The 14,473-nt window shown below is 36.0% G+C and overlaps 1 protein-coding gene across 3 annotated transcripts in view; it reads right to left on the bottom strand.

Moving 5' to 3' along the window:
• The window catches only part of LNPEP (leucyl and cystinyl aminopeptidase), a 75,691-nt gene that overhangs the window by 43,175 nt on the left and 18,043 nt on the right, over nucleotides 1-14,473 (bottom strand). For all 3 annotated transcript variants that reach the window (XM_081315719.1, XM_081315718.1, XM_081315720.1), the window contains exons 2-3: nucleotides 5,630-6,470; nucleotides 3,799-3,937 (exon numbers count right to left, since the gene is read on the bottom strand). In XM_081315719.1, the coding sequence (XP_081171845.1) occupies nucleotides 3,799-3,937; nucleotides 5,630-6,447 (957 nt within the window). In that variant the 5' untranslated portion in view covers nucleotides 6,448-6,470. The remainder of the gene's footprint in view (nucleotides 1-3,798; nucleotides 3,938-5,629; nucleotides 6,471-14,473) is intronic.

Raw genomic sequence — 14,473 nt, 5'->3', positions numbered from 1 at the left:
CATGAATGTGTTAACTGAGAAAGAAGCATTCATCCAGAGTATTAGCAGGAACCACTGCTAATACTAAGCTTGACTTTTGCTTGCAGGATGCTTTTATACAAACACAATTTACTTCATGATATGATCTTAGTCTGACTAGGGTTTCTTCAAAAGGCTGCTGTAACAGTACATTAAATTAACTTAATATACAGTTTATTAAGAGCAATGATGCCAAATTTGCAAAGCATCAATGAAAAACAGGAACTCATAGCATGAAAGCAAATTGTGCAAGCAATTTAATGAACAACTATTAGTCTCCCAATTTTTGCTTTTATGTCAATTTCACTTGAAAAAATCAGGGTAGCCCATACTAGGGCTTATTATGCACAAAATGATACTACATGATGGCAAAGAAGTTAAAAAGACACACTAGAGAACATTTGTTAGGGTGCCAAATAATTGCATAATAAAATTTCCAAAGAGAACGGCTAATCCCACTACTAATCAGCTACTAATCAGCCAGCACTGCATTCTCACAATTATTAAGCTTTGATACTCAAATAAAAGCAAAAAAAGCCTTAGGATACACTGTATTTTGCTTTTATAGTAATTATTTCTGAATTCAAATAAATATATACAAATTAGCAAAAGAAAACAATCTAAACATCTTACCAAAACTCTTTTGCTTTATTTTTTTTCATTTTTCAGGCTCTCTATCATCAGAAATACCATGAATCCAATAATCGTATATAATCAGCTAGATTTCTATAGTGGTACACTCTACAATGATTCACAATCGTGTACAATAAAAATCAAATGTATGTAATGCAAAAACTAAGAATCTAGAATTATCAAAATATTTTATAAATTACTAAAATAAAATGAATAATATGATCCCAGAGATATATTATAAATTAAATGTTCTTCTGAACATCTCAGTTTCTAACATTTCTATAGAGGTCAGAAGTGATGGAGTCGCCCGGATTTCTGATGAAAGTCAACTACATATGTGCCAATGCTGAGAAACAAAATGTCCTTGTTTCCCCTTTGATCCCATATGGGGAAGGAAGAACTCTTCATCCCACATTGCAACATGTGTACTGTATGCATACACTCCACTTAAAGAAATTGCTCCTTAAGAGGCCAAGTTCCAAGACATGTAAGTCTGGACAACCATTAATTAAACCATGATGGGATTCAGCTTAGTTCAAAGTCCACCTTCCCCCCACCAAAAAAACACACACACATACATACACATTAAACAAATCACTATAGCCTCCCAAGCACCAAGTCAGGATTCCTACTGCATTACTGCTTGGCTCAGGGTGGAGATATATAACATATGGTACTGTGGCCTCATCCACCAAATGAATAATAGAATAATAGAATTGGAAGGGAGATCTTCTTTTCCAAACCCTGCTCAAGGAGCAGACTACACCATTTCAGACAAATGGCTGTCCAATCTCTTTTTAAAAGCCTCCATGATGAAGCACCCACAACTTTTTCCACTGGTTTATTGTTCTCACCATCGGAAAATTTCTCCTTAATTCCAGGTTGCTTCTCTCCTTGATTAGTTCCCATCCATTGGTTCTTGTCTTGCCTACTGGTGCTTTGGAAAATAGGCTGACCCCCTCTTCTTTGTGGCAGCCCCTCAAATATTGGAACACCGCTATCAAGTCGCCCCTAGTCCTTCTTTTCACTAGACTAGACATAACCAATTCCTGAAACCCTTCTTCTTATGTTTTAGCCTCCAGCTCCCTATTAATCTTTGTTACTCTTCTCTGCACTCTTTCCAGAGTCTCAACATCTTTTTTACATTTGGTGACCAAAACTGGATGTACGGTCTTATTAAGGCCTCATAAAGCAATATTAACACTTCACGTGATCTTGATTCTTTCCCTCTGTTAAGCAGCCTAGGATTGCATTACCTTTTTTGGCAACTGCCGCACACTGCTGGCTTATATTTAAGTGATTATCCACTTGCACTCAAAGATGCCTCTCAGTTACTGCTATTGAGTCAGATTTCACTTAATCTGTACAAATTCACATTACATTTTTGTTTCACTTTCATATCAAACTCTTCTATCCTCAAAACTTTCCTGTTGATCCCTTCCCACACCACCACTCTTACTAGACCGATCAAGTAGGAATCTCCCCTTCTGCCTCCAGAGGGGTCTCTTTTTTGAATACAACGTTAAATAAGCTACCCAATCATATGTGGCACTTCCTTAGCGACCGTGCCCCCAATGACAATCTGCTTTATGTTCCTGGTGTCTAAGCTGCTCAATGCAGGACCCATACCTACAGTCTGCATCTCTTGGCACCACCAACTGAGCTCACTTAATACAGGTGATCAGTAGTTTGGCCTTTCAACCAGCTGAACACTCATTCTTCTTGCAAGCCTTCTCAGTTACCTAGGCCAGATGTTGTTAATGAAAAGATTCTTCAGCTATTTTTTCCCCAGCTTTTTTTTCCTCCCCTCAGACTGAACAGCTATTTTTGTTAGTCATTGTTAACTTCTGAACCACACTGGCATGGATTTTAGTGAATCCTGTTCTTATCTTTTCCCATCTTCTCATTTTTTTTCTTTCATTTTATAATCAATTGCCACCATTACAATGCTTTCAATCTTCTGTCTAGTCCCAATCCTCAGGGTGCCTCCGGTCAGAGAATGTCGGCTGGTGGCCCCCAGGGGGAGAGCCTTCTCTGTGGGCGCTCCGGCTTTATGGAATCAGCTGCCGGTCGAGCTCCGGATGGCACCTGACCTTCGCTCCTTCCGACGCGGTCTGAAGACCCATCTATTTGAACAAGCCGGCCTGGCCTGATGGGGGATATGTTGGGGTTTTAATGGGGATTTTTATATTGTTATTGATTGTTTTAGCTGGGCTACTATTTAATTTTTTTAATTTTTGTATTCTGTATTTTTATATGTGCCCTGTTCACCGCCCTGAGTCCTTCGGGAGAAGGGCGGTATACAAATATAATAAAATAAATAAATAAATAAATAAATAAATAAATAAATAAATAAATAAATAAATAAATAAATAAATCCTACTTCAACCAGTTTCACCATGCCTTCATTTTTTTTAAAAAAAAATCTCGTCATACCAGTTCAACTGACTTTCATTCAGCAACACTGAAACTCTAATTAAAAGCAATACTTGATTATTTTTTTCCTCAGCCAGTTTCTCTTTCTTCCGTTTGCTCTCACATTTTCACTCTTCAATAGCTGGCCACCAGCATCCAACCTACTTCTTCATTCTTTTAAGTTTAGTGGGACCTTATATGGCTCAGCTAACGTGAACAGATGTCAGGCTTGGGAAAAAAGGTCACAATAGTCAAAACTCACCCTTTTATTGCTCACGCATCTTCTCTCTGATCCTGAAAACCAATTTTCGAGATCTGCCACTCACCTTTTGGGGAAAAAATATTACCATGTCCTTCCATTTAGCAGAATATCTCTGCAACCACACTACCATTTTTTCTAGGCCTTGCAGTAATTAAAAATCAGTCCCCTGAAATGCATAGTCAGTTACAAAATTCAGTTTCTGTTTCTGTTGACAGAAAGAAGATACATACTGCCTTTGTATCTGATGTGTGGGATTCCCACTGCAATCAAGCTAGCCTCCAAGGGAAAGTGGAAAGTAGACTAATTCAATTTTTTAGTTTTTCTTATCTTCTAAAGCTAGATTTATCTTTTTTATTGTGGCAATGCATAACAGATACATAAATTCAAAAAATGGTTCTTTACCAAGTAACACACTATGAGCATGTAACCATATAAACATCAAACAACAAAGTATATGGATAGCTATATACCTTCGGCATATTTGACAGAGCAATGTGTTGATGTTCTCTGTTGATTTTGACTTGAAAATTGGCTTTGAATGCTGGTTCATCAAAGCAAGGGAATGCTGCTCTTGCTGACAGGGGCTCAAACTGAGTTGCTGCAAGCCAACTGATAAAAAGAAATACATTCAAATCTTATTTCTTTTTAATTTAAATACATTACATAATTGAGAAACAAAATATAGAGAGAAAAATATAATCCTAACCATATTACTTTGATTCTTTAAAAAAAGTAAAATGCTACCCCATCAAGAATCTTGAAAGATTTCAAGGATACTGAATCCATATGAATGCTAAGTTATGTAGTGAACAGGGAAGTTTTACAAAGATGTGGCCTTCATAACAGCTCATCCAAGATTTAAAAGTATCTTCCCAAGTCACCTTTATACTTACATTTTAATCTTTTACCTGCTATAACTTAATCCATTTTATGATGCATTGGATTTCCCAATTAAGATAAGCAAATTGGATTTGGCATTAGCCATACTGATAGTAACAATTACATATACAGCTACATTTTAAAATTAAGTTTTCTGTATAACATCTCCAACTAGGAAAAAAATATTTATCCTTATTTCTTGTAGTCCTAAAATTTTACAAGGAAATCCATGCGTTCAACAAAATAATGTTTACATTAGCAAAAAACAAAAAAAATATTTATTATTATTCAGGTACTTTTGCATATAATTATCTGAAAATTAGGCCTGGTACATTTATTCAATCCATTGTGTTCAAAATTTACCATATCATTCATATCACTATGTACATGTGCACCCATTTTCAGTCTGCCTGGTGTAGTTGTTGCTCATGTTCATAAGTACTGCAGACAAAGGTACAGAAATTCCTATCAAAGTAAAACACAGGCTAGATCGGAGCCATTTCTCCATTTGCCAAGCTGCTTTATGCCAATACTAACCAAGGAGTAAGGGGATTCACTTATTCTCAGTCAGGTGGAATGCCAAATAGGTTGGTGAAAGAAAAATGAAGCATTTAATGCCTCCTTTCAGTCAATTACATTTTATATACGCTTCATTCTTTATTATTCATCAGACTGTCACACATTGCCAATATCATCCAAATCAATGGCCCAATATCACTTGGCCATAGGGTCCAGCCATAAACATGCTGTGCTTGGTCCAATTTAGTACAATACTATTAGTACTGATTGGTGGCAGTCTTTCTGGATTTAAAGCAAGGAGCTTCCATGAAAATACACAGATTTAAATTGGGGGCTTTTTTGCATGCCAAGTAAGCATTTTAGATACCAGGATGATGTTCTGATTCTAAATAAAGAATAGTGCTTTATTTCTACAATAGGGTTCTGTAATATTCAGCAATATAGATAAACTAATCTATAAAGATGAATATAATTATTTTAGCTATTTAATGTGCTAATCAGGAAGCCAGATACTTTGCTAGAGAAATATGAAATCTGAAAACAAATCAACAGGAAGAAAATGGGGCTACAGTACATCAGAGATGTGCAACCTTTTTCCAGCTGGGTTCTTTGGTTGATTGTTAAGTGGTATGCCAAGGGTGGAGGTAAAAAAAAATTAGCAATTCCAAAACAAAAACAGAGGCGTTAACAAAAACTGCTTCTGAATTTGATTCTTCTCCTTGTTTTAATAAATTCCAAACCTAAAATTTAAATTTTAGCAGCAAACGTCTCCATGATTTAGGTATAAGGCTTTCAAAAGTTGCATGCAGCCCCAAGTCCTCAGGTTGTATACCCCTCAATACATGCTCATATATATATATTTTCAGTTAAGATATACCGTAAATAAATTAGTTCTAAGCTTACCTTGTTGCACTGTTATTCTTAAAGGCAATTTTGTAAAAGCCAGAGTAAGTGTCTGATAAATTAGAGGAATACTCTATGCCAATCTTATATTTATGTCCTGCAAGAAGAGCTTCCGGAGCTATAATTGCAATCTGGTCATTCATTGGGTATTCCAGGAAATTGGCTGGTTTGGGCAGGCTTGAACCCACTGAAGCAAGTGTTACCTTGGTAATATTAAGCTTTGAACTATGAAGTATAATATGCATAGTAATCTGGATAACCTCCACAGTTATTTGAACAGAACCTGTTAATCTCATTGTGGTTAAATTTGGCTGCAGAACAATATCATAATGTTTTGGAACAACAGCACTGGGAAGCCTAAAATGAGCCCATGGAAAAGGTTTTCCGTTAGTTGCCAAAGGATATATATCTTCCATTGTGTGGTTTTTGTTGTGACAACCTTCTTTGGTAAAAGTGCACTTGGGGAGAAGATAGATCGCCATTATTACGGAGACAGCAATCACAAGAACAACTGCACAGATTATTGTAGTCCTTACGGATGGAGCAGAACATGATCCATCTGAACGTTGCCTGTAAGCAGCCATATTACTTCGCAGACCAGTACTTCTATTCATGAAAGACATTCCCAGAAGTTTGGCTGATGACGATTCATAATCCTCTTCATCCTCATCCATTTCATGATCTCCAAGGCCACGTACAAGAAGACGAGAACTTCTTGGCTCGTATTCTACTTCATCGGGCTCCAAAGGATGCAAGCTGGGCTCTTTTGCCAAGTCAACCACATCAGGCTCTTCCTCAAACATGCTGTTTTCAATCATGTTTCTAGGTAACTGAACTCGATCTAAGAAACACAAAAGCAACATGTTACACAAAAAGTATCTGAAATAGTTGTGGTTGCGTTTTTGATTATTTTACACATGGCTGATAAAAATTGGGGTTCATATTATAGTTCTCATGTAAGAAACTATTTGCAATGTCTCTGTAAAATAACAACTCATATAGCTGCTGCAATAGCTGCTGAACAAATGGAGGAATCAAAATGCTTTGGTGATTTCTTCATAATCAAAATGAATGATCAGAGATGAGATTAGAGATCATACAATCTGGAATGGACCTAACATTATGTGAATGGAAATCTATTTGCAAAATGGGGGTTTTCTAGTCTAGAGCCACCCGTTAATGTTCCCTCACATACAGATTTATAAACTTCCTTAAGAATAATTTTTAAAGAAGAGCTAGCAAAAAGATAAGTGGATCACTGAATTTCACCAATGCCAAAAGTCTCTTCCATCACCATACTTCTCTGGCTTTAAGGAAATTGCAGAAAACATATTCCCAATTCAGTACAGCTCAAATATCCTCACTAAAACACAATATATTTTCTTTTAAAATATATCATTAAGGTCAGATACAGTTTATAAAACTAAGAAACTGCAATCACTAGAAATACATAAGCAAATTCTGGTCATAAAAACTCTGTATCTATTGACATTTTTCATGAATGTCCTCACTCCAAAATGCATTGATTTAGCTCATGCTGAAGGAGTTTTGGCCTTATCAAGTTGACAAAAAACGATTTTCTATTCCCCTCTAAATATAAATACCTTCTAAATTTCATTGGAGTTTTCTGTCTTTAATAAGTATAGTGCTTTAATGTAAAATTTAAAAATAAGAATAGCAAACAGCAAGTATTCATTAAATACAGTACTGGATTACATTTGTATTTATACATCTGAACTCTTTCAACTTTATTAAGAATGACATATGGATTTTCCCCATAGCATTAATATCACCAGATAACTTCACTGCAGGCAATTGCTAAGATATCTGCTTCAATTATGCATTAAGCAGTCTGTCATATTTATAAGTATGAATTATTTAAAAAAATCAATGCAATACTTCCAGTAGCAGACTAGTACAATTTTCCTAAACATACCAGTAGTACTCTCCAGATGTTTTGGAATAACAACTTACAACATTCTTCACAAGCATGGCAGAAACACTAGTGGTGAAATCTGCATAATCCTGTTGCAAGATGAAAAGACCATCACAACTAAAACAAGTTCCGTGTACATGTCAAAAAAAATATTCAATTCACTGAAAATAACTAGATTAAAGTTGCTTTAAAAATTCTGGATAAAGATATGGCTCACTTCCTATAGGTTCATGATTAGAGGACTGTGACTAAATTGCTTCATTCCTTACTTCCCCTCCTCCCCCCCCATTACTAACTGGGCTAATAGACTTCTCCAATAATGACAGACTTTGAGTAGCATATGTACCACTCAATGGTATATATACCGGTAATAGCAATTTAAATACAAACAAATACAGTACATATAAAATTCCAACAATTTCTTATGCAAGATTGTAAATAATGGATTTTTAAAAGAAATGAAAAACAGTTTAGTACAAAACAGGAAATATAAGCCTTGTACAAGTGGGTCACTACAAGTGAGTGAAAATGAAACAAGGGAAATGGGCACACATTCTACTCTCCCCTCTAACCTTCCCACGCACTGCTTGATGTGGTTATTGCCTGCAGTCATAGTAAAGCTGAAAATGCTAAATCTCTTTTCAAAACTTTAAGATTATAAAAATGTCTTCAAGCAACCTGACCATCAGGAAGGTTTGGGATGGCACTTTCATGGAGGCTTAATCTCAGTTCTTGATGGACTAATTTTATTCTGAGAAAGGAAGGACAACATATGGATTACCAACTGGTTAAGCATTGGAAATTTAATGTGAAACCAAATTTTTAATTCCAAATTGAAACAATCGGCATTTTTTGTGTAGAGTTAGGCTTCAAGATTAAGTGAGTATGTCTAAACAACAGATTTCCTGACATTTAGCTGGCAACCATGGTTGAGGATCTTCTTAGGCAAGGTTATTTGCTACACAGACCATGGCTACTGAGCAGAGACTAGCCACAGTTGTCAACAAAATATCAGAAAATCTGTTGCCTAGACCAGAGGTCCCCAACCTTTTGGGCATCAGGAACCAGTTCCGTGGAGAAAGGTTTTTCCACGGACCGGCAAGTGCATGGTTGTATGTGCTGCCTGCATCCCACGGATGGGACTTTGCTTGTTTGTGCGGACCGGTTGCTGGCATGCCATGGACTGATACCGGTCCACAGACCGGGGGTTGGGGACCCCTGGTCTAGACCACCACATTCACTAAACCCAAAAGCCCAACGCTACTCAACAAATGTTGACTGTGAAAGCCCATACCAGAGTATCAATGACCAATTGCTTTCCTTGAATCACAGGAGTATTTCTGGTTTCCTATCAGAAATAAGCACACATTATAACTTTATAAAATAAGACAATTGTAGTAAAAAGGTATCTTTTTTTTATTCGGTCCTGTTTTTCATTCAACATCTGCTTAAGACTGCTAGACAGCAAAAACCCATCATTCAGAATAGTACTCTGTTTCCCTGATACTTGTTCTGACCTTTAAGACATTTCCCTTAATGTTTCACCAAAATCTGTTTCTTTTGCAGTTCCCCTCCGGGATTCTAATCCTGACCTTGAAAACGATTTTGCTTCATTATCTTGATAACTTTTTAAATATTTAGAGGACACTAACATATCTCACTTTCAGCTCCTCTTTTTAAGGCTGAACAATCTTCAATCTTTCAGTTGTTCCTTATACAAATATCTTCTCCAATGTGCTCAAATCTGTGAATGCTTAATTTATTTTTAGAATTGGACACAGTATGACAAAATCACCTATTTCTCTTATTTAAATGCAAGCTTTTAATTTATATTGTCTAAAACATATCCTTTTTTTATTTGAAATCAAATGTTAAGCGAAATGACAGAACCTGGGGGTAGAGTAGAGATAAAAGAGGGGTCTGCCTAGAATTCTTACGTAGCCACAATTGGACTAAGTGCAACCTGTCGCCCTTGATTTCTGTGGACCCTTATCTAGGCAGGTACTAACCGTTAGTTGAGAAGATTCCTGTGTATATGTCATTTAACAATAAATCAGCTTAACTGGATTTTCACATGTGGAATTGGTCTTTCATATCTGACATCAAAATTCCCTAATGTTAAGGGAATGATTCAAGAATACTAATAAAATCGGTGGGATACAAATGCAGCTGTACATCAATCACATAATCATCTGAGCACCTACCTATGACAGCTAAAGTCAGAGGTTGCAATTGTAAGAGTTCAACTCAGATGTGAGAAAATAAATACACAATCATATTGCATTCCATGCTATTCAATACAGCAAAATCAAGATTTAAGAAATAATATATACAAAGATATGGGGGATATGCGTGGCCAGCTTTAGTGGCATACTTTTCTAAGTATCTCAACAGGTTTTTGGCAAATCAGATCATGTTTTTTTTTTAAAAAGTGAGGGAATGCAGCAATTTTCCATTATAGAATTTCTATACACATGCTAAGAAGCCTGTCATATGTTGCCCAATTTGTTCAGCTCAAATATCCAACTTTGCTTAATTTGCAACAAAGGATGATGTTTTAAACAAGTTCACAATAAAAATACATTTTTATTAGACATTTTTTAAAAAAAGTTTAAATTTTTGCATCACTTTGGTTTTTCACATCTGCTTTTCTGACCATCAAATGAAAAAATAAATTTTCTTATATCCCAATTGAGAAGCCAACTTCCAGAATATTTTTGTACCTCTAGAAACAAAGTTCTATTGTGCCAGAAACTGAGACATGAATAGAAAAATTACATTTTCAATTAAAATATTTTATATGTCAAGCAGCAGTTGCATGAAAGCAAGGTTGCACATTTAATTATCTGCAACTTAACAAACAACCCATATTTTGGTTTCCTTTCGCTCACAAGTTTGCATAGAAATCTAACAAATAAATCAGTTGTTACACCATCCTTTCAATAGATAATATGGTTCATCCTTTTAAACAAGCATAAAAACAAACTTCAGTTTGCATTTATGAAACTATTTTATTTGCATTTCATCCCAAAAGCTCAGTGAACTGTAATTATCTAAGTCAGCCATGTCAAACTCGCGACATCACGTGACGTCGCACAACGTATCAGGACGATTTTGCCATTGCCGGCAATGGGGTGGGTGCGGCTTCCGCATGACGCATCTGGACCGCGGGCTGGCAGTTTGAAACCCCTGATCTAAGTGTTAATTGCATTCTCTGTGCATATGTGCTGATGGATTGCTTATGGAGAATTGTAGCAAGATATTAGAAAGAAAAAGGGACGCGGTGGCTCAGTGGGTTAGGACGCTGAGCTTGTCGATCAGAAGGTCAGCAGTTTGGCGGGTCGAATCCCGAGTGCCGCGTAACAGAGTGAGCGCCTGTTACTCGTCCCAGCTTCTGCCAACCTAGCAGTTCGAAAGCACGTAAAAATGCAAGTAGAAAAATAGGGACCACTACGGTGGGAAGGTAACAGCGTTCCGTGCGCCTTTGGCGTCTAGTCATGCCGACCACATGACCACGGAGACGTCCTCGGACAAACGCTGGCTCTTTGGCTTTGAAACAGAGATAAGCACCGCCCCCTAGAGTCGGAAACGACTAGCATGCATGTGTGGGGGAACCTTTACCTTTACTAGAAAGAACCAATTACCTGAACTAACTGAATTGATTTGTGGGGAGGGGGCAGATGGAAAAATTGTTTTATATATATCTTACAATATATGTTAATAGGAAACATTCAGACATATTCTCTATATCTTACATCTATTCTTTGAAATTCTGTGAACATATAGTGAGCAAGGAAGTCCTGGGAGTTCATCTTCAAAACTCATTAATAATACTGCACTCAAAAGGAAATAATCATATCCTGAGTAAGCAGAAGGCAGAGGATCTAATCATCAGCCTCTTGACACATAGCATTAAAAAATCAATTATGGATAAAAGCTTCTTTAAGACTAGCTTTCAGAAAATGCCAAAGGGATCTTTTAAAAAAGGCTAAGAAGAAATCCAGCATGATTTTTAGAAAATATTTATCAAAGAAACCTGATGCTAAAACTATTTCTTCACCAACTCTTCTTTCTGTGGGCCTTTAAATATAGCTTTATGGGTCCCTAAGCCAACACATATTTACTTAGTGGAAAAAAGTCAGCATTGGTTTTATTTTTAAAAATACAAGCTTCATTGTAAGTGGAGCTTGTAAGTTAAAGTATTTGTCTAGACACAGTCTAAGAGTTCAGCTTTCACATACATTTTACAAACAAGATTTGAAAATTTAAGTAGGATTATGAATACCCAGAAGAGCTCTGAAAAGAAGCATTTGCCAAATTACAAATCTATTTCCAAGAGCTCAATACAGATATATATTCACACTAATCAGTTTTTTCATGAGTTTATTTACCAAGTTTGGGAAGTATTTTGATCCACATTTTTGCCATAAGGGGACAGAAGACAGAAAAATATCAGGAACAGAAAAAATAGCGTTCCCTTGCTTCTAAGAACAAAAGGGTCTTCTCTAAGTACCACAAAATCTGAAATCTTCAAATTAGAATAGCAATTTGGCATAACAGTTATTTACATGAACTTTTGAATGAGGAGTTTGAATGTTGTCTTGATAAATCCGTGGAATGTCATTTAAGACTGAAGTGAGCTTTTTGCTGTATTTTAAAATGAGCTTTATGCAATGAAAGATATATTTCATATACATTGAGCACCTCCAATATATATGAAATGCCAGAAAGTATTACTTGCAGAATGTTAATAGATAACGGTACAAATCTTATTTACTAACATTTGTATGCTAGCTATTCTAAAAAATATGCCCAATTGTTAACATTTTTAAGGCTCAAATGGGACAGAATGTTTAATTGCTGATATGTATTTCAGTTCTCTGCCAGGAACCCAGGGGAATATACAAACCACTTTTTCCAATATTTTTTCGCAACAACCCGCTGAGGTAGATTGGGCTAAGATTTGGCCAAGTTATTCCAGTGCTGAAGTGGACAAACCTGGATCTCACCAATCTTAGCCTAGCTCTTTAGCTACTACCCATATTTTAGACCAGTGCTTCTCAACCTTGGCAACTTTATCATGTGTGGACTTCAACTTCCTGAATTCCCCAGCCAACAGGCTGCTAGGGAATTCTAGTGGTTGAAGTCCACACATCTTAAAAATATAAAACTTGAGTAACACTATTTTACACTAAGTGACTTATGAAAGACACATGTTCTGCTTAGCTATAACCTCAATATTTGGGATCGGTCAAGTTATCAAGAATTGTAAACTTTTCACAAATGATACTAGCCAAAATATCTGCAGCAAGGACTTCATCAATATTTGAATTAAGAGGTATTTTTATACAAATGGATTGGGAAGAAAACTTTACAGCAATTTATTCAAATCTTTGGAATATTTTTAAATATAGTTTTCATGGCTTCTTCAGAAATGGAAATAATCACAATAAGGCTATTCTTTATCACTTTGATCAAATATCCTTTGATAAAGCCAAATATTTAGAGAAACAGAACACATGCTTAATAAATTACTCTAGATTCTAGAACAGGGGTGTCAAACTTGCAATGTCACATGATGTGTTGCGACTTATCATGACTTTTTTTCCATTGCCAGCAATGGGGTAGGCGCGGTTTCACTATGACACATCTGGCCCGTGGGCCAGCAGTTTGACACCGCTGTCCTAGAAGAAGAATCTCAAGTATACTTGGAGTACTGTATTGTGTAATAAGTTCAGGACATCACAACTTAAAAGGAATAGGGAAAAGCTGAAACAGATTCAGTGTAGAGCTACTAAGATGTTAAGGGCCCTGAAAGGCTAACAAGAAGTCATTAAAACAACAAGGAACATAGTGCCTAAAAGACTATCACATTCAAAGGCTATTCTCAGTTGAAAATAAGGACAAAAAGATAACAGGGTAAAATTAAAAGAAGTAAGGCTCAAGCTGAATATTAGGCAGATTTCCATAGGTAAATCTGCCAGGAACATAATAGTCTTTCCCACCCAGGAAATTTCAGATAGGGGCTTATATGGCTACCTCTCAGGAATACTGGGGCAGATGGTTGAATTGAATGGTTTATAAAATTACACCCAATCCTCTGATTGTAATTCTGGACAAGAGAAAAGTTTGCTGCTCTGATCTAATCAGATCAATGTATAACTTTGCAAGAATATTATCTATATAAATTTTATTTCATGCAAAATTTATTTCATGAAAATCCTGATTCTTACCTCAACATATACCAAACCCTTTAATCCCAGATAACTTCATTGTTCTTGAATTAACATATACACTATTTTTGCAACAGTTACAATAAATGATTTCAAGTTGTATGACTCATTAAAAAAATATTGCAATGTTTTTCCTCAGGCTCAATAGGTTTACAGAATATATCACAAAGTAGTAGTGAAAAGTTGATTACTCAGCCCTGGCTGGAGATCAGAACTTACTTGTTTCTCAGAGATAAAGACCTAGACATCCTTTACAATCAACAAATAAAAAACTATTTATGGATTACAATTTTATCCAAAGAAGAATAGTCTGTTCTCTAAATCTCCTCTTCTAATTCAAGCACTACTGAAAATCTGGATATACTTAATCAAACTTTAATGCTTCATAGTAAAGATCACTGCACCTTCCTTGAGGTGCGTTCATCAGTATTTCCAGTTTGCCTTTTTTCTTTTCCTAGCTTTTCCCCCCAGATTTCCCAATCTAGTATATAGACCAGAATTCCCATGAAGACTCCCATCCTAATAAATACTTCACTCAACCCTATTTAGTTTCTAATCCAAGTGTTTAGCCAACCAACCCTGCTTAGTTTCTAATCCAAGTGATTAGCCAGATGCTGACATCAACTGAAGCTTCTTAAAATCTAGAAATGAGTAAACAATCAAAAAATGTAGTTA

Source organism: Vipera berus, assembly GCF_964194415.1.
Source record: "Vipera berus genome assembly, chromosome: 2".
Taxonomy (NCBI): Eukaryota; Metazoa; Chordata; class Lepidosauria; order Squamata; family Viperidae; genus Vipera; species Vipera berus.
The sequence above is the reverse complement of the archived record's forward strand: the minus strand, read 5'-3'. Positions and strand labels throughout refer to the sequence as shown.